Source organism: Calypte anna, chromosome 2 (assembly GCF_003957555.1).
Source record: "Calypte anna isolate BGI_N300 chromosome 2, bCalAnn1_v1.p, whole genome shotgun sequence".
Classification (NCBI taxonomy): domain Eukaryota; kingdom Metazoa; phylum Chordata; class Aves; order Apodiformes; family Trochilidae; genus Calypte; species Calypte anna.
Window position 1 is genome coordinate 102,371,250 of NC_044245.1, and position 19,272 is coordinate 102,390,521.

Genomic DNA, 19,272 nt, shown 5'->3' on the forward strand with positions numbered 1-19,272 from the left:
GGTCTCTTTTCCCAGATGACTTTCAACAAGACAAGAGGGCATGGTCTTAACTTGTGCCAGGGGAGGTTTAGGTTAGATATTAGAAAGAATTTCTTTAGGGAGAGGGTGATCAGACATTGGAATGGGCTGCCCAGGGAAGTAGTGGATTCTCTGTCCCTGGAGATATTTAAAAAGAGACTGGATGTGGCACTCAGTGTCATAGTCTAGCGACCCCAACAGTGGTTCAAGGGTTGGACTTGATGATCTCAGAGGTCCCTTCCAACCCAGCCAATTCTAAAAAGAACTACCAAGTTCTTGACAGAGATGTGCGTTTCTGAAACCAAAATCTGAAAAATTACATGTTACAGGGAAGAGAACAAATCTGTAGATAAAGTTCTATCATACTTCTACAGCATCAAGTGATATTTTTTTTTATAACTAGGTTAAAAAAAATGAAAATGGAAGTGTGCTTATGTAAAGGAAATAGTACTTTGGTGGGGAGATTAACACCAAAGGACTACCTACATGCATAAATCAGCTATCAAAGCAGCTTGGACCTCTGCTACTTAAGAGTTTTTAAAAAGCCATCAGTTTTTAAAAGGTCAAAATAATTTTTATTCCTTTGCAATCTATAGAGAACAGATGTTTGTATATTTATTTTTCCTCTACATCATGCATATTTAACAGGAAATATAGCCAGGGATTTAGTATCTGCTGCAAAGAGAACAATTAATTACCTAGTTCCTCCAGGAAAATAAAATCAATTGTGCTTTATTATGTCATGCTTCTATACTTGCAGTAAGAATCCATCCTCCAGAAAAAGCAGTTTAAGACATTTTATTGAGTATAAAAAAACCAAACTTAAGGTATATTAAATTGCTCAAAAGATAGACTATCTATAAATGATGGAATGGTAGCTATACAAAACAAAAAAAGGAATTACAAATTACTTGTACTACTAAAATGTGAAGGTACCAGTGGTACATTCTGATTAAGACTTTACAATCTGGTAGCAAAAGAAACAAAACCAAAATCAAGCACAGTAATTATATTCTAGTGCCTACTGACCAAATTTAAAAGCCATATTCCAGGATACAAATAAAAAATAACTGATTACCTGACTTCAAATATCACACAGAAGCCATGTTCCAAGAAGCACTGAAAAATTCCTTTCATCTGAAAACGTGAAGACTTATTACCTAGTAAACACTGGCCAATGTTAGTCTTATGACATAAAAATCCCTGTAGTCTTTTACAGAACCCAAGGTCAAAGCCCAAGATGGTTCTAAAGTCAGTTGAGTTCAACTCACAACAGATCAATAATTCAGCCCAATAAAAAAAGAACACTTTGCCACCATTACAAATGTGGACGTTTTATTAATCAGTGTACTTCAATTTTGGATATTACATTTGCTGGTACATATGAAGGTTCTTGTGACCTTGATTCTTTAACCCATTACCATTGGGTTAGCATTAGGCTCAGGGAATGACGTTTATTTTGCTTTCAGTTACTGAGTCAATGGACTACTCCACAAGACAAAAAAATCTGCAGATACTAATAAACTTAAGAACAGTTGGTTACAGAAGCAGAGACAAACAGGTTCTCAGGCAGTTGAGAGAGCATAGCCTCTAAACAAATATTTTAAAGGAACTTAATTATTCTGTATGTTTTACTGTTTTGCTTAATTAGAATAATATTGTTTTATAAAACAAAAATATTAGAAAGATCACAGAAGAAAACTTTTAAAGAAAAGGAAATGATATTTTGTAAGGAATAGGCTGTTAACAAAAGAAAGGTAAAAGTTTGAAAAGGTAAAATGGGAGGACAATAGATGAAAGCAGAAATACTGCTCACCTCTCAGAAAACCTATAGGTGTTCAATTCAACTTCTAGAGTACAGCCAAAGAGTAGAAAGTTAGCTTAAATGATGCCATCATGATAAGAATATCTGAAACCAAGTACTCAGACAAAAGCCAGAAGATTCATACACTATGTTAAAAAGAATTCAGTTTTATATATGCTCTGTAAAAGCAGCTTAGAATTAAAGATAGTTCAGGCTTTATTTCCAGTCTGTATTCGGATGATTCAACTTAAGTTTTGTTGTATAGCCCATGAATCTACATTTTATTCAAACTTCATTTAGCTCTTGGCTGCTAGAAACTTTTGAACAGACTACAAAGTCATTTTATCATTGTATATCTGAATGGGCAATATTTATCACTGAACTATCAATAACACCTAAATACATCAATACTTTTATGAGGAAATACCATCAGAAACTAAACTATCCAAGACATAGATGCTGATCATTTTTTATTTATTTTTTTAAACACAAAGATATATACAGAGTAGATAAGATACTACTTTCGAACACCACTGAACAAAGAAAAGCACATGTTCAAGAGATGGGGTTACTTTTTCTTCAGTTTATTTAGAGCGGAGGTCCTGATTAATTTAACTGCTACATTCTTGAGGGAAAAAAATGGCAAATAATCTGTCCTACTGACCTATCAAGAATACAGACCCATTTTAGACATTACCCAAACCTACAACTGATGAGCTATATTTCAGGAATTCATGTGTTGTCCTGCTTAGAGCAGGTGTCTCTGGTGTACATATTCAAGTACAGTGAGGATTCACCGGGCACCACAAGCAGTTAAGAGACAGAACTTTTTTCTCACATGGGTTATCTTTAGGCTATTTACAAGACTACTTTATAACTACTGCTAATCTTTGTGAAGAGATTATTGTTGAAAAAAAGTACTTTACTTTATGTAAGAGGGGACAGTTTCATTGATAACTGAATAAGCAGAAGACTGAAAGATATTTACATATTGCTTGCTACTACAAGAATGGCTTGGAGAAAGATGTGCACTGTTACACGTCTCCTACATATGCACATATATATAATAAATTGCACAAGCTGTACTCCAGAAAGGAAACTAACTTTTTCTCAGTTAGCATTTTAAAGTAGCAGTATTTAAAGTTGTATGTTCTGCAATTGTGCTGTCACTTCTGGTTACATCTTTAAGTCCACTACTGCTTGCTATTTTAACAGGTTAACTGTACTCTTGTCTTTACTAATGTTCCTAGAGGAGCACAAGTTATTAAATTGTAAAGAAAAAAATGAAATTAAGTTGTTCCATAGTTGTCACTGATGCTTGTAATTATGTATATTGCAAGGAGATAGTGTAAGCAAAGCATTTTAAAGAAAATGCAAATATATTGTTCACTTCTTTAATGTATTTGTGTCAATAAAACAAAACTTCATAAACATCTCCTTGCACTTCAAACCAGTTTCACTGCTAAACACAGGAAGTACCCATCCTTTTAGAAGTCTCCATGTCAGAACTTCCAAAATGCAAAAATTCCATTTTCACCTTTTTGGTAATTACAGACTTTCAAGCTTCTTTTTATAACTGTCCAGAATTCCGGTCAAGCTTGACAACAGATCTTCAGACATGAATTCTTCATAGTCTCTGTCAATTTTCACATTCTGTTCATCAAGGTATTTCTAGAAAAGACCACAGAAAAGTTCCTAGGACTGCCATGGTCTCTATTATACTGGTTCTACTAAAGTATTCTAAGCACAGGCTAAGTGATTTCAATTAAATACTTCTCTGAAGGTCATCTTCTTCGGATGTTACTGCTTAAATGTAACGAACAATTCTGATTTTTTATACCAAATGTTTTGTAAACAAATCAATTTAACTAGAATCCATAGACAGTGCAGCAACCATAAATGACACTTTATTGGAAAGAGTTAAGCTCTAATTTCCACAAGTTTAACTGCAGTAGCAAATGTCTCTAGGCAGATTTAATTCCAAATATAAAATTCTATCTTACCTCAATAGATACTACATGTGTAGCAATTACTTCTAAAAGACGATTCAAGTTATCACCAGTTTTTCTGCTGTCTTCTGTTGTTGTTTGCATAACAACTTGATATCTAAAAAGTAAAGACATTCATAAAGTCAAATCTGTAACAATAAAATTCCTGACATTTAAAACAATCACTTCACTAAGTCTGATATATTGCCATGGTTAGCCATAATTTTTTCTTAGTATTGACTTGAACCAAATTGTACACCAATAGTCATCTTAGAAGAAAAAAGACTGAATTATGCTAACCAGTAAGAAACAAAGTATCTTAGAGTCAGAATAATCTTTCTAAACTTTAGACTGTAAAATGTAGTTGTCACTTAAGTTTGGAAATAAACTAATTTCCTTGTTATAACCTTGTTACATTATATAAATATAATTGTAGCAAAATATTAAGTTTTGAGGAGAAACATCTTTCAGTTGTAAATTTGCAGAATTAATATCCTGAGATAGTATTTCGTCAAGTATTTTACAGTAGGATTCAAGAACCTGTCTTTATCCTTAAAACACAAAATCAAAATAAACTGCACAAACATCTAGAAGTTATGAGCCTTACTGTCGTTGAAGATCATGCAACTCATTTGTGGCTTCACTAAGACCTTCATTGACACCACTCTCAAGTAACTGCTTGTGTTTCTCTAACAGTTCCAGTTCATTTGCACATTTTTGCTCTTCCTCTTCTGCCTCCTGTAAAGACAAGAGGAAGAAATAAATAAAAATAAATTCCTTAACTCAGGAATAATTAGAATTTTTTTCCTTTATATTACCTGATCACCTCCTAATACTTAAATTCAGAATTTGCTAAAGTAACTCCAAATTTAGAAACAAAAAACCCCTAAACCTAAAGTTTCAGGTATTTTCTGTATCATCTTCTAGCCAAACCCAACCTAACCTTCCCTTTATTTCTCTAACCTTATTCCAGGTTTTGCATTGCAGCTATTTTCCTGCCGAAGCTCATATCAAAAAGTGTTATTTACATAACTTAAATACCTAAGAAATGGAACATGAATAACTCTAAGTTAAAAAAAATAAAATCACATTTGAGTAGGAAAATTGCTTTACCTTTTGTGTCTTAAAGATTAACACAAAATATGTCATCTTTCCAAGAAGAGTAACACTGCTGACACTACGATTGGCACAATTAAATGCACAAAACCAAACTAAATTCTGCTGTCAACTAAACATGTACTTCTGGTAAATTACTGAAATATCATCCTTCAAAAATAATTTTAATACTTGTCGTATGGATAGCATTTTAAAAATTACACAAGGAATGACATGACTGTCTTATAACCATCCAGTTGCAACTGTGTATTTTATGAGTTCACCTTATGAGAAAGGCATATACAACAGCATAACTAGAAAGCTAAATTTCAGGTGGTTTTAAAATAATTCATGCACTAAGAGCCTTCAGCCACCTAAACAGGTATAACCAATGAAATAATCCTGTTCCGTGGCTATAACACAGAAGCTTGGATTTGAAAGAGCAGGTATGTTTAACACTAAATTAGTTCAAAAGCAATTCCTCTTGGGCACCACAGCTTCCCCATGCTGACAGAGAAGCTGAAAGTGGGGCAGGAGAAGGCTATGTTTTGGTGCTGAAGTAGAAGTGAGAAGGAATAGGGACTTCTTCCCCACTGGAACAACAGTTTTAAGTCATGAAAGCATTTAATGTGTTTCTAGTCAAATACTGTTTTCTGTAGTTGTAAATGTGCTTAAATGTGTTTACTAAAACCTGAAAGTGTATTTATTACATACAAACTGAATAGACAAGGCAGATACTTCTGAATCTACAGATCTCTTCAGGTGCATGCTTTGAACATCCTGAGGTCAGAAGATGATTGCTGCTGCTTTTATTGCTGAATGTAGTAGCTTAGGAAGTACAGGGTCTGCCAAAATGGCTTGCCAGATTCTCTTTTGATAAAGTGGAAATTGACTAACATAAGCACTCAAAACATCTCTGGAAAAAAAGCAAAAAAACACACAAAAAAAAACCAACCCAAAGGAGAACCCTGCAAAAGGAATAAAAGGAGACAAGGGCACAGATCCAAACAAAAATGCAAACCGAAAACTTATGTAAAATACCAGGATAAAGATATCATTAAAGATAAATTGTTGCCAGCCTGTAAGATGTTCTACCTTAAGTTTCTGATGGTAAAGTTCATCCAGCTTTTCAACTTCTTCTTTCAGCATTTTCACTCTGTTTTTCTTGTCCACTACCATTACATTCACCTGGAATGAGAACATGCAAAGAAACCAACCAACCAAACCAACCAAAAAAAAACCAAACCCCCAAAAAACCCCAAAAGACTTTCAACATATAAATCCATCACAAACAACACATGGTAGCCCAGAAATATTTAAGCTGGGTTTGGCTGGCATTAACTTTATTCATACCAGCCTGTATGGTGCTTTGTTTTGGATGAGTGGCTAAATCAGCATTAGTAACACACCAATGATTTGGCTTTTGCTGAACACTGCTTGCACAACATCAAGGTTTTCTCTCCCTTCTGCAGCCCCTCAGTGAAGAGTATACAGGCAGGCAAGAGGCTGGGAAGGGGCACAGCCCAAACAGTTAATCGGAACTGGCCAGAAAGATTTTTCAAATCATATACTGTCATGCTCAACAACAAAAACTGAGGTAAAGGAAGAAGCAAGGGAAATAAAACTCTCCTTCTTCCAATCCATCCTGAGCCCAATATTGCTGAAAATCTTCCTGATGATAACTTATCAGTGATGGTAAGCCACACAGCTGACTGGAATGGACAACTTACTAAAAACAATTTTTTCCAATGTATATGATCAAATATATGTAAGCTATATAATCTCTAATGCAGGCAATATGCATTATTTTCAACCAAAATGAGACAACCCTAATTCTAACAAAAACATTTAGGTTCCATCATAATTAAAGCAATCTTCTCACAGCTTTCCACCCTCCACACATAAGAAAACAAACTACCAAACCCCAAGCCAACAAAAACTCCAAACAAACCCAACCCAAACAAAACTCAACACACCTCATCCCACTTTAGCCATGCAAAAGGTCAAGTGAGAGCAGCAGATAACATTATGGTATCCTAGTACTAATCTTTCTTAACCAACATACCTGTTCCAAAGTATCTTCCAAAGTCATTTTGCGTTGAGTGGCAATCCTAATTTCTTCCTCAGTCTGGTTTATGATCTCCATAAGGGGAGCCTACAATGCACATGTAAGATCTGGCTAATGCAATTTGTTAGAATGATCTTGGACCTAAAAAAGTACATATTTTCCCTCTCCAGATTTTATTTACGCTGACATACCCTCCAATACCAAATTTCTTTCTCATACTATAATGTAGCTATGGCAACACATCACACAAACTTTTCAATGAAGTTCCATGGTGAGGTTAAGAGCAACCTTCCAACATTTCCAAGGAAGGACATTTTTTCTTGTGTCTCATAACAGAAATATTTAGTGTTGACTTTACTTACCTTGATCTGAGTTCTGTATTTGCCAAGGCAACTTGGTCCTGCCTCAGGATTAAACTGAATCTCAAAGTCATGCCCTTTGGAATTCTCAGCACTTACTGGAATTAATTTCAACTTTCGAGCCAGTTTATGATACTCTGCTAATTGCATTTCTATCTGTTCAGAGGAGAAAAAGGGCAAAAATCAAAGAAATACGTTGAAAAGCTTTGCAAAAAGTAGTCATATAGTACTTTTAACAGATACTTGAGTTGCTCTGTACAAACAAGATTTTAAGTCATGTCACAGCATGAAAGAGCTGTACATCCAGTAGGCTGCATTGTTTGCATGAAGTGCTATTCTATGACTCTTTTGAAGTTTGCACTGCAAAGCTTCTCAGAGTGTACTGGGGAACTAAATGGTTTCACTGTGGTTTTCCCTACTCATCTACCATATTTTCTCGTGCCTCAACTATTTAAGGATTAATTCACAGGGAAGGAAAAACATGCTTGGAAAGAATACAAAATCTAATAAACAATGATCAGTCTTCATGTTGATATGCCTTTTCTCATTGGTTTAGACAGGAAATGCCACATAGTCACACACACCCTAGTAACCTGAGCATAAAGATTGCTTCACCAGGAGGGTTGTCAAGCATTGGATCATGCTGCGAGGAAGGAGGTTGAGTCACTATCTCTGGAAGTATTTAGAAGACATGGATGTGGTGCTTAGGACATGGTACAGTGGTGGATTTGTCAGTGCTAGATTAATGGTTGGACTAGTGGAAAGTGTCAGTGCCCATGAAGGGGACTTGGAACTACATGATCTTTAAGGTCCCTTCAACCCAAACCATCCTATGATTCTCTGAATTCATGATCTTAAAGGTTGTTTCCAACATGAACAATCTATGATTCTATAACGCTAAACAAAACTTACAAAATGTTCTATTTTCTGATTAATGACTACCATTTATTTGCAAACAAACATCTGTATTTCTTTCCAGCTTTATACGCTTCATACTTGCACAGTATGAGAAATATAAGTTAATGCCAAGGGCTTGATAAAGCATAGCCCTGCCAAATGGAAAACATTTGAATTTTTTTCTCCATCAAGCAGAATAAGATTAAGTTTTATCACTTACAGAGGACCACTCTTTCAATTGTTTGCAGAAATTGAATTTGGCCCTTAAAATCTATTAGAATTTCCAAATAAGAGACCAATCTGGCCCTAGATACATGCAGATATATCAATTTAAAGAACTACTTTTGTGTTACTTAATTGCTATGAAATCTTAACATCAGTCTGAAATAACTTAATCAAAGCAATTTCAAGCTAATGTTATGAAAGCTCTATATCCTACAAGAGTCCCTTATGATGGAGGAAAAAAAAGAATAAATTTTCATTAAAGTTCAAACAGAAAAGGGGCAAAAAACCCAACATTTTTCAGAGACATTCTAAACAGAAGCCACTCTTGTCACTTTACCCTGTTAAGACATATATATGCTGCTGTTATTTAGGAAAGAAGTTAGCAACAGCCCAAGTTAAAGCTTGCATGGTAAAAACTGATAGGCAACTCTCATTGTAGTAGGGATTTCACATACCGCCTCTTTATTCCTAGCATATTTTAGTTCTTCATTCCACAGCTGATGTTCCTCTGCTTCCACTTCTTTAGTCAGCTTGTTAATAGTTTGCTGTAACTCATTTCTCTCGTGATTTATTCTCTCAATGTCCGCAACTGAATACTTTTGGTTATCAAAGATGTGCTGGAGCCGGGCATTCTCCTGCTTCATTGCTTCTACTTCCATTTCTAAGTTCACAAAACATCTGTGAATGGGGTGTAAACTACCAGGCTATATAGCTAAACATATTATTTCTATTTTTGAGTAAACAATATCTATATTTCATTTGTGTTCAAATAGCTAAAAAAATCTCATTATCAATCCATTTGGGAAAGTTTATTTGTAGCATCATCATACACTAAATAACTTGCTCTGTCCTGAAACTGAGAATTACAATTATTTTAATCATATTTCTAGGCTTCAATATCCCAGTTGTGACCAAGGCCTTCTCACCTGCTGTCTCAACTTCCTCGTTAACACCTTCCATTTTTTGATCAAGGATGGCTATATGTGATTCCAGATTAGCCAAATAAGCCTGGTATTTCTGGACATCTGCTTGAAGAGATGATTTGACATTTCGTAGTGATACTCTACGGTCCTAGTAAATGGATGGAAAAAATAACCACTATTATATTAATCTAAAATAATGATCTCGCTTTCCAGACAAGACAACACAGTAATAGGTCAGCTTCAATACTATAAATGTAAAACTAAAGAATATCAAAAGATTTTTATCTCTGTGATGGCTGAAGCAAGTTCAGCATCTTTAAAATAATAACAAAAAAGGCTGAAAAGATGGTATCTTAATTCTTTCATTTCAGCATTTAGTCTTTGATTTGCATTAGCCATTGCATTAAGTTCTGACTACAGGTAATTCACAACTGAAGTATAAGAATACACAAAGGGTAGATACAAATAAGGTCAAAGAAAGCTGGGAATATAAGCAGCACATTTTGCACAGTAGGCAGTGGTATTGACTTGCCAGCTGCAAAGCCACACCATTTTTAAACTCATGATGTAATGAAAGAAGAATTTGTCTTTTTAAACAAAATATTTTCCCTAAAATACATTTTTACCACTGAGTCCCATGCTCTCATCCCCCAAAGTCTCATACCAACAGACTTCATTAGCTGAAAATATCTGCACAATATAGTGACTAAAGACTCCAGAGTAAAAACCTTGTATTATAATGGCATAGAGTCTGTCATGATCTGGCCAACTTAAGCTATCATACAGCACTGAAAATAATTTTCCAATTGTGGCAATGTATCATCAGTATCTTTGATTAATTCAACTCCACCATAAAAAAAAAGTACAGACACAACATACTAACCGGCTCATTTTCCTTTTCTTTTTCTAGTCTTGCAATCTCTTCCTGAAGTCTCTTGTTGTCAGCCATTAAGCCTTCTATCTGGAATTCATCTATATTAAATAAATCCTCTGTGGGAAAGAAAAAAAAAAATGTGTGTTTTGCAGATTCATTACCTAATCTGAACATTTGTACTTTAGCTTCAGTACAATAAATATTCATTAGCTGGATGATTATTTTAAATTATAAACAAACAACCCAATACAAAACTTTCATTACCTAGAAAATAGGCAAAAATCCCAAAACAAACAAGAAATGAGTTTTTCACCTCATATCACGAGAGCTCAACATCCCTCCTGTGAGGTCAGTGTTTCCAACCTCTCACACAGTCCACACTAAAGGATAGTAGTTGTTAGGTTTAATCTCTTCCATCTTCATAAGGTAGCCTGATTTGTATACTTCTTTCCCATTCACATACTTCCTTTCCTCTTGAGCCATCTTTTCACTTACTTCCCTCAGCCTTTGCCACAATGGCATGATTACTTCTTGCTGCTATCTAGCAACAGTCTGGTAGCTTATGTTGTGTCTCCAACTGATAGCTCCAGCTTATGACAGATGTGTCCTTAGTCTAGCTTTTCATAGGAGGACACAGAAAGCAAACACTTTTTCCTGCTTGTTTGTATATTCTGTTCGTACTTCTGTAGGTGATGAAATGAATGAATCCAATAAAATTAATACTTTTCCATCACCCTCCAGACAAACCCATGCTAAATCTATATAGGAACCTTCACAACAGAATTTGGATCCTTTGCAGAGTGTTTTCAGAGCTTTTAGAAACTGAACTTTCTTTCTCATCAGATGTGCATCCTCCAGTAATATCTTTCTTTTTTTGAATTGTTAACTTTGTCAGACAGAAACAAGAGTAACACATGTCTGAAGAATTGTATATTGCTTTTTTGTCACAAAGCTATTGAGCACAATAGATTAACATAAGTACAGCTGACATCAGAGCACCTGTCTGTCTTTACTACTAACAAAAAGAAGAGAATTAAGTCAAAGTAACCAAGAGGTAATTGGGAATTTCAGATTCCCTTAGATCAGATCACTTTCACTTGTAAACTGAGCAAAACTGATACTAGGAGTAATGAAACCAGTAACACAATTAAATGCTTTATTAAAACATGAAAACTTACTTAATTTTGACTGCACTTCTGCATCCAATTCTTCAAAAGTATCACTCCCTTTCATGAAGTGCTCATAACATTTCACACAGTAGTCCATGAAAACCTGAAAAAAATTTAAAAAGTTTTCATTTCTGGGAACCAAAGGACTCTGAAATTATTTAGATAGCCTGCTATCTACTCAATCAATGGAATTAAAGAGACATCAAAAATTATCTTTAACTGGTTTGTCTTCAGTTTTGTAAAAATCAACTTTTTTCTTTCCTTGAAACAGAAAGTCAACAGATTATGTCCAGGCAGAAGGAGGCATCTAGAGTACAGAATAAAAAAGGTCTGGAAATACTTGATACATTTTTCTGGGATACTTAGCAAGGGTAGTGGATACACTATTTCAGAATTTATTATCTTGAAGCATATGATACTCAGGCTAGTTTAAAGAAACTGCTGATTTGTTTTACAGAGCTCTTCAGTAAACATGACCACTATACATCAGATGTGCAGATATCAGAGTCCTGAGCTATAGTTAAAGGTTACCCAATAAGAATTTACAGGACACTTTAAATTACAGATATTTCAGGAGCAATTACATCAGTATTGTAAATTGTGTTTCAGTATATATGCATATGTATCACTGCATAAGCACACATTTAGGTTAAAAGCATTTTTACTTGTCTATTGTCAGGTTTGTAACCTTACTCCAAAATTCTGATTTGATTTCTAAAATTTTCTAATTAACTGCTCTAGCATATCATAAAAACCTCCTCAAGCATCTGCTGTGAGTTAACACAGCAGATGTTAAATCTGGAGTTAAATCTGGATAGCTCAAATAATCAAAAATCAATTAGAAAAAGCAAATTGCTGGAACTTTAAATGCCTGAATTACATTGCCTCCCAATTTTGTGGTGGGGAAACAAACATTATGACTAATTTTTCAATGGTAAACTGAGTAGATATTGGCAGGAGCCACATTTATAATTCAGTCACTGGTTCTGCCTGTCCTGCTGTTAACCTCAGAAAACTCAGTTGGCTAACAAGAAATGTACCCAAGATTCTAGTAAGACAATAAACAAACAGCATAATGACTCCCTTTCAAAAGACCACAGAAACAAAAGCAACTTAAAGAATAAGGCATTTCAATTTAATATCCAGTCTTCACCAGTAGACTGTGATGCCTACACACAAAACTAGGCATCAGGCATTTTATATAATGCTACTCTATTTCCTAGAGACCTCTGTGAACATAAAACTGAACAGAATCTATAAATAGTTAAAATTGTTGTGTCAGATATATGTGTTATTACAGCATATAGCAAAAATCAGTTGAACAATTAGGATAATCATTTACTTTTTATGTTACCTTATTATGTACAATTCCATCCTCTGTCTCTCCTCCCCAGTTCTGTCCATCGTCAAACGACGGTGCGTTTTCCCTCATGCCGGAATACAGCTGAAAGGCACAGGTGTACATACAAAGAGCAACTGTGAAGAACCCCATTAGCTTTCATCTCAGTTTTATGTTTGTGATAAGAAACAGAGTAACATTGGATTAGGATTTCAGCAAGCAGGGTGTAAAGGTGCAGCTTCAGAATGCCCCATCCCATTGTGTTTAGTTAATTAAAATCACAGTTGAAGAGGCATTGACTGGAGATTCAACACTGCCGAGTTGCTTTGCTAAGTCAAATGTGCCTTTTCAGCATAAAGGATGGGATTTTCATGTGTGCCCAATTCAACAGTGATGAACTTCAGTCAGATTATTAGTTTTGCTCAGACCTGAGCTGTCAGCAACAGAGTTACTACTATAAAAAAAAAAAAAGCAACAGACAAGAAAACCCACCTCACCCAAAGACAACTCTCACACACTCTATGTAATAATAACAGAACACTTGCATAAATGCTATTGAAAATTCCATTCTTATGCTTCAAATTTAGGAGAAAATGGCAGGTGTTACAAGACCTGCACTGAAGATATATGATTCATTAACTTTTCACATTTTTATGTGTGCATAAGTCCTAATTTTGCCCCCTTTTTCATAAACAAATTTATATAGTGCACCCAGTAAAGAAAACATTACCACAATACAACATTAAAAACCTGGTTTAAAAGTTACTAAAAGTAAGGCTGACAGCTTTTTCCCAGATGACATGTAAGGATACCTATATTTTTCCTGACACAAATGTGAAACAAATTGGTTTAGAATGCATTTAAGAGGTCTGTATTGAAACTAACATTCCAGACTGAAAAGTAGAAATACTCGGCTTAAAAAAAGACAAACACTACCTTGACACAATCAATTAACCAAACCAAAGCTGTCACAATTTGAGGCCATGTGTGCGGTGCTCCCACTGTGTACATGGAGCTTTTTGACAAAGCAAAGGGGTATCTACAAGGCAAAAGAAAATACATTTTTTGTAGTCATGGTAAACAGTGATGAAAACAAAACAGAACACTAACATGGAGATCAACACAAAAGGAAGAACAAACTCAATTGTACTTTATAGTGCACATCAGAGGAGACGCTGAGTTCTCATAGCACTGTTTTATTGAATTAGAAGGAGCTTCCCATTTTGTGATTCACTGAATATCTCAAGTTGGAAAGGAATTCAACTCCCTGTTCCTCGCAGGACTATCTAAAATTAAATTATATAATCAAGAGTCATCCAGATGCTGCTTGAACTCCGACAGGCTTGGTGCTATGACCACTTCCATGGGGAGCCTGCTCCTGTGGTAGACACCCTCTCAAGTCAAGAAACTTTTCCTAATACCCAATCTAAGCTTCCCCTGATCCCCTTCTTTCCAATGACTGGTAACCTGAGGAGATCACATCCCATCCCCTCCCCTGCCTCCCTTGAGGAAGTTGTAAAGTAGGATGAGGTCACTCCAGAGCCTTCTCCAAGCTGAACAAACTAAGTGACCTCAGCTGCTCCTATAGGTCTTACTCTCAAGACTTTTCACCATCTTAGTTGCTCTCCTATGGATACACTCCAAGAGTTTGATGCTCTTATATTAAGGCTCCTAAAACTGCACACAGTACTCAAGGTAGGGCCACACCAGTGTAGAGTAGAGAGAAACAATCCCCACCCTAAACCAGCCAAATAATGAAGAAATGGATTTTTTTTTTTTTTTTTGCATATCTAAAGATTAGGAACAATTAAGGCCCCATTCAAAAAAATGTAAAATATTCTTTCATACAACCCTTAGGCCCTTACTATTAAGGTCAGTACACTGCCTTGGTCTTGGTAGCAGCTAGATCTGTCTCCTGAAGCTTCTGTGGGAGGAGAGATGGGCACTGCAGTACTAAGGAAAAAGGAGTAGGTGCACTGTGAGCATGAGGTGACCCCTGTGATGAGACAAAGGCCTCAAAGGAAAGGTAGCAAATGCAAAAAAAAAGAGAATAAGAGTCCAATGGAAGATGCTTAGACCTCCAAAGTTGGTGTGCAAGCCTGAATGATTTCTTAATACATGAAAACTTTATTGGGTTAAATGGCCTTTGAAAACAGAAAAGCCATTAAGAATCAGCTTAATGCCATGCAACTACAGAAAAGAATTTCAGAACAGCTGCATATTAAAGTATATTTCCTATAAATGTGGAATGCACAAAGGCTATACTCTAATTACAGACATTGTCTCAAAATATTCTACAGATCAAGGAAGACACAAATGCAGATTTTATGCCATCTTTAGACTGACAGCTGCCCAAAGTTACTTTAACAACACAGGATAAGAAGCTCTTAATAAACAACTGACAGTTCTAAATAGGGGCTCACAAGCCATTCAGCTTGATAATTTTTTAAAGTGAATTACTGAGGTCCATTTTCTAACTCTCAAAAGACAACTTAAAGAGAGTTCTTAAAATAAGCCTTTTTATCCAGGATTACACTGTTGGTGCACTGGGGTAAAACCTCCTGAGAGCAAACTCCTTTTTAACATTTCAGCTGGGTCAGAAGTTTCAAATGTTTTAGGTTAAAACAAAATTTTAGTAGAAGTGAGCAGAGCAGATTTATTCCCACATTCAAGGAGCTTGGTGCTTTGACACAGACAAGGACTCAAACCTACAGAAGTAAAATGCACTTAATTTTTTTTTTTTGAGACTGGAAATCCACAGCTGTCAAGAGGCAGAGGGTTTTCTTTCTTGGAAAGTTTCGGTACATCAATGATTCCAAACATTCAATGAATAAGACTACAAATAAACCTCAGTGGTCCTTTTTGGTATTTCTACCCACTGGTTTGAAAGGAGAACAAAGAAAAATTTCAGGAAAAAAAATTTTAACTACATGAGATAGACCCAACAATCTGAAATTGTTTTTTAGTTCTTGGATTTTAACAGAATGCACTAGAAGAGTCAGTAAAAAAAAAATCTGTCTTTCAATGTTCAGTACAAATAAAGATAACTAGATTTTGCATTACAAAACAAGCTTCTGAGAGCCTATAGTTCTGCAAGCTAATATGTAAAATGTATAATGGTCAGAGAGCAAACTTGGATCTAAACACAACTGAAACAAAAGCACAGCATTGTAGTTTCAGAGTCCTATCTGAATAAAAAAAATCTTTCCAGCTTTATTGCAGAAATCTTAGCTTTCCAATTTCTATCTGTATCTATCTATTTAGCATAACAGACTAACAATAATGATCTTACCCAAGCTCTTTAAAAACTCTGGGAATTTCCTCTTCAAATTTTGAGTCAGGCAGTTCATAAGAAGGGCAGAGAAATCCATAGATGAAAGTGAAGATTTTTAAAAAGTCCTTAACTGATGGAGACTGTAATGATTTCATGGAAACATTATGGGCATAACCATTTTCTGCAAGAAACTGAGAAAAAGAAACATGACATATGAGCCACCAAATAAAATCTGAAGTTGAAACCATGAAAAATATATATTTTGATTAATATCTTCTATGCCTAATAAAGTATTTTTAGAATACGTTACCTCACAAAGCTGCTTGATACACTGTTGGATGAAAGCCTTGTCATGAAGGGGTCTGGGATCTTTGATCTTTTCTGTACCAAACACCCCATACTGACTGTTGCGAGAACCTCCAGCCCCACTAGTTCTAAGGAGAAAAAATAAATTCAGTTGTGATAATATGTACAAATAAGACTTCTTTGTGTTTAAGTATTTTTATGTTCCTTTTGCCTTTGTTATGCAAAACATGCCTGAAGGTTTGTCTTTATTTAAGACAACACTGACCTTCATTTTATTTAAAGAGTTTTATAGAGCAGAAAAATACACCAGAGTTGAAGAAACAAAATGGATGGGGGTGATTGAAAATAAAGACAAAAATATTTAACGAATTCTTAGAAGGAAGAGGAGTCCTGTGAAAAAAGATACCTGAACACAGAAAGCCATGACTAAGATGAAAGATTACAGACTTTTGGAAGGTTTGCATCTGAGAGATAAGAAGAAATTAGGGCAGAGTGTACCAGAGATATCATTCTTCCATAAACAGGCACATTTATTGAGGAGCTCTTAAGGTCTGCAGTGCATATCATTCCCGAGAGAAAGAACAGCTCTCAAAGCAATTTCTACTCCACAGCATTAACGTTTAGTGGTCAAAGAGTAGAAGAGAGCAGACCTGGATGTCTGATGGCCTCAGATCCATTAATCCCTGTAATGAAAATCTGTCAGAGAGAAAAATCACAGACTGATATGGGACTGTTATTGGTTTAATATAAAGTACAGAGATATAAAGTTGTCAATACCTCTTCCCAAAAAAGCTGACTTTTCTTTCTGAAGTTCCAGGTGTAGGTTTGCTCATGCTCAGCTTCCCAAACGTACCTTTGTCCTTCCTGAGGGACAGGGAGAAGGAGTCACATGACTATTTCTACCATTTCATGTTTTGCTCATGTAAGAAAACTATAAAAAATGCATATAAGCCTAAGCATATCACCATCTTAGAAATGTCAACTTATTTTATGCATTATTTATCTGTAATCAAAATGACTACTTCAAGAGGATTATAAGTATACATTTTATAAACAAATGCACCCAGCCAACCCCTATGACATATATAAGAAACAGTGTTACCACTTGAAATGTGTCAGGAGCATACAAAGTTTATATCAGAACTGGACAATATGTGCAAATGCCTTTAGCTACAAGGTTTCCTTCTCATTGCTCCCATTGCTTTTTCCCATTGTTTTAGGTTTCAAAAACACTGCAGTAAATCTCTTCAGGGTTAGTTTTATATATTCTTAGGAAGATGATCAATAACACTTACATCTGAGGTGTTTGAAGACCCATCTTGTTGTTGTCCTGCACTCTCAGTGCCATCATAGACTGCCGACCACTGCCTCCGGCAATACTTGAACTGCGTCTCATTGTGACTGAACTGTGAATCACAATCAATCACTGTTGGAAGGCCCAGGATCCAAGAGTATTTGCTTTGCTAAGCACCACAGTGACTTTCTAAAGGGTCAGAATAAATAAGCAGAACTATACTTTGGACCAACCAGTGACAAATTCTTTTCAGAATTAATGGGTTCTCTTAATAATAATAAAAAGGTAAATTAAAAAAATTAATAAAATAATGATAACAATAAATTTAGAAACAAAATTTTAAAAATTAAAATAATAAAAATTTAAAATAATAAAAATTAAAAAAGGAATAATATAATAAAAATAAAATACACAAAGAAAAAAAGAAAAATAATTATGGAAGAGAGATATCAAGCTGTGACCCTTTCAAACTATAAATTAATAGATGTGAATACTGTTCTGGCATTTTACATGGGAGGATGTATATCGGACTCCAAACCTACATAGCAATAACCTTAGCCTTTCGAATTGACTATTTTAGTGATGAAAGCACCAGTGTTTGTTCCAAACCAATTATTTTGCATACTCCTTCCTTCCCCCCCCCCCTTTTTTTTTTAATCTGGTCATACCTACAGCCTCCAAAACCAAAACAGCTTAAGAAGGTTTTCAGTCCAATCAACCAGGAGGAAGGCCACACTGACAGGACTACTTTTTCTGTCACTACAGCCAGCCTGTTCCTCAGGTACTAATTCTGAGCCTGCTTATTGATTTTGCAAAAGATCTCACAGAATCGCAGCACAATAACAGGAATGCCTGTTGTGAGATAACATTATGGCCATCTTCAGATGATGCGCACAAAACACAGATCAAACCCGAAGCATTGAAGTGTCGCTACAAGGGTATTAAGCAGGATTGTCAGGTAAACTGAAAATTGCAAAAAAAGTAACTTTTGCCCTCTGAAGAGGACCTATTTTTGGGGTGGTCTCAAATTAATGAAGTATAACTAACAGAAAATACTTCAGCACAAGCATTACCAAAAAACCTTTTCGATACAAATTGTGTTTCACTATGACGCTTCTAGCTCCACTGCCACAAACCACGACAGAAGTTGAGCTTTGGCTCCCTCCACAGGGCAGGTTATCCTTAACCTCCTTTTCTCTGAGGAAGAAGCTGCATTCTCCCATTACAGGGGATTCAAAGCAGACAATATAAATCGTTTTCCCGTACAGGTGGAACGACTAGTTTAAGAGCAGAGTTTTCTAAAATCAACACGCCAGCAAAAACAAAACAAAACCAAACCAAACCCAAAAAAACCCCCACCACAACAAAACCCAAACAATGTAGGAGCGAGGCAGAAGGGGACACAGCTACCACCACTCGCGTTAACAGCGCACTTAAACCGTATCGGAGGCAAAAGAGAAGGCAGCGCCGTTTACATGCGCTGCTAACACCAACAACCCGGCCCTCCCCACAGCCGCTGGGCCCCCCGGCCCCTTACAGCTCCGGCTTTCCCTCACTGCCCGCCAACGGCTGCCCGGGGCCCGGCGGGGTAGGGGTAGTGCCCGCCGCCCGCCTCACAGAAGCCGGCCCGGGGGTTCCT

General features: G+C 35.9%; 1 protein-coding gene across 1 annotated transcript; it reads right to left on the reverse strand.

Annotated features, from left to right (window-relative positions):
• Nucleotides 1–3,212: 3,212 nt before the first annotated feature.
• On the reverse strand, nt 3,213–19,261 carry NDC80 (NDC80 kinetochore complex component). The gene is made up of 17 exons (XM_030445381.1): nt 19,171–19,261; nt 17,635–17,745; nt 17,117–17,203; nt 16,344–16,467; nt 16,052–16,224; nt 13,696–13,798; nt 12,775–12,864; nt 11,430–11,523; nt 10,261–10,367; nt 9,381–9,525; nt 8,910–9,115; nt 7,336–7,488; nt 6,971–7,060; nt 6,001–6,093; nt 4,418–4,548; nt 3,826–3,928; nt 3,213–3,493 (listed from the first exon to the last, which is right to left on the reverse strand). The coding sequence occupies exons 2-17, from the start codon at nt 17,733–17,735 to the stop codon at nt 3,371–3,373; spliced, it is 1,923 nt and encodes a 640-aa protein (XP_030301241.1). The 5' UTR covers nt 17,736–17,745; nt 19,171–19,261; the 3' UTR covers nt 3,213–3,370.
• Between the last annotated feature and the right edge of the window lie 11 nt (nt 19,262–19,272).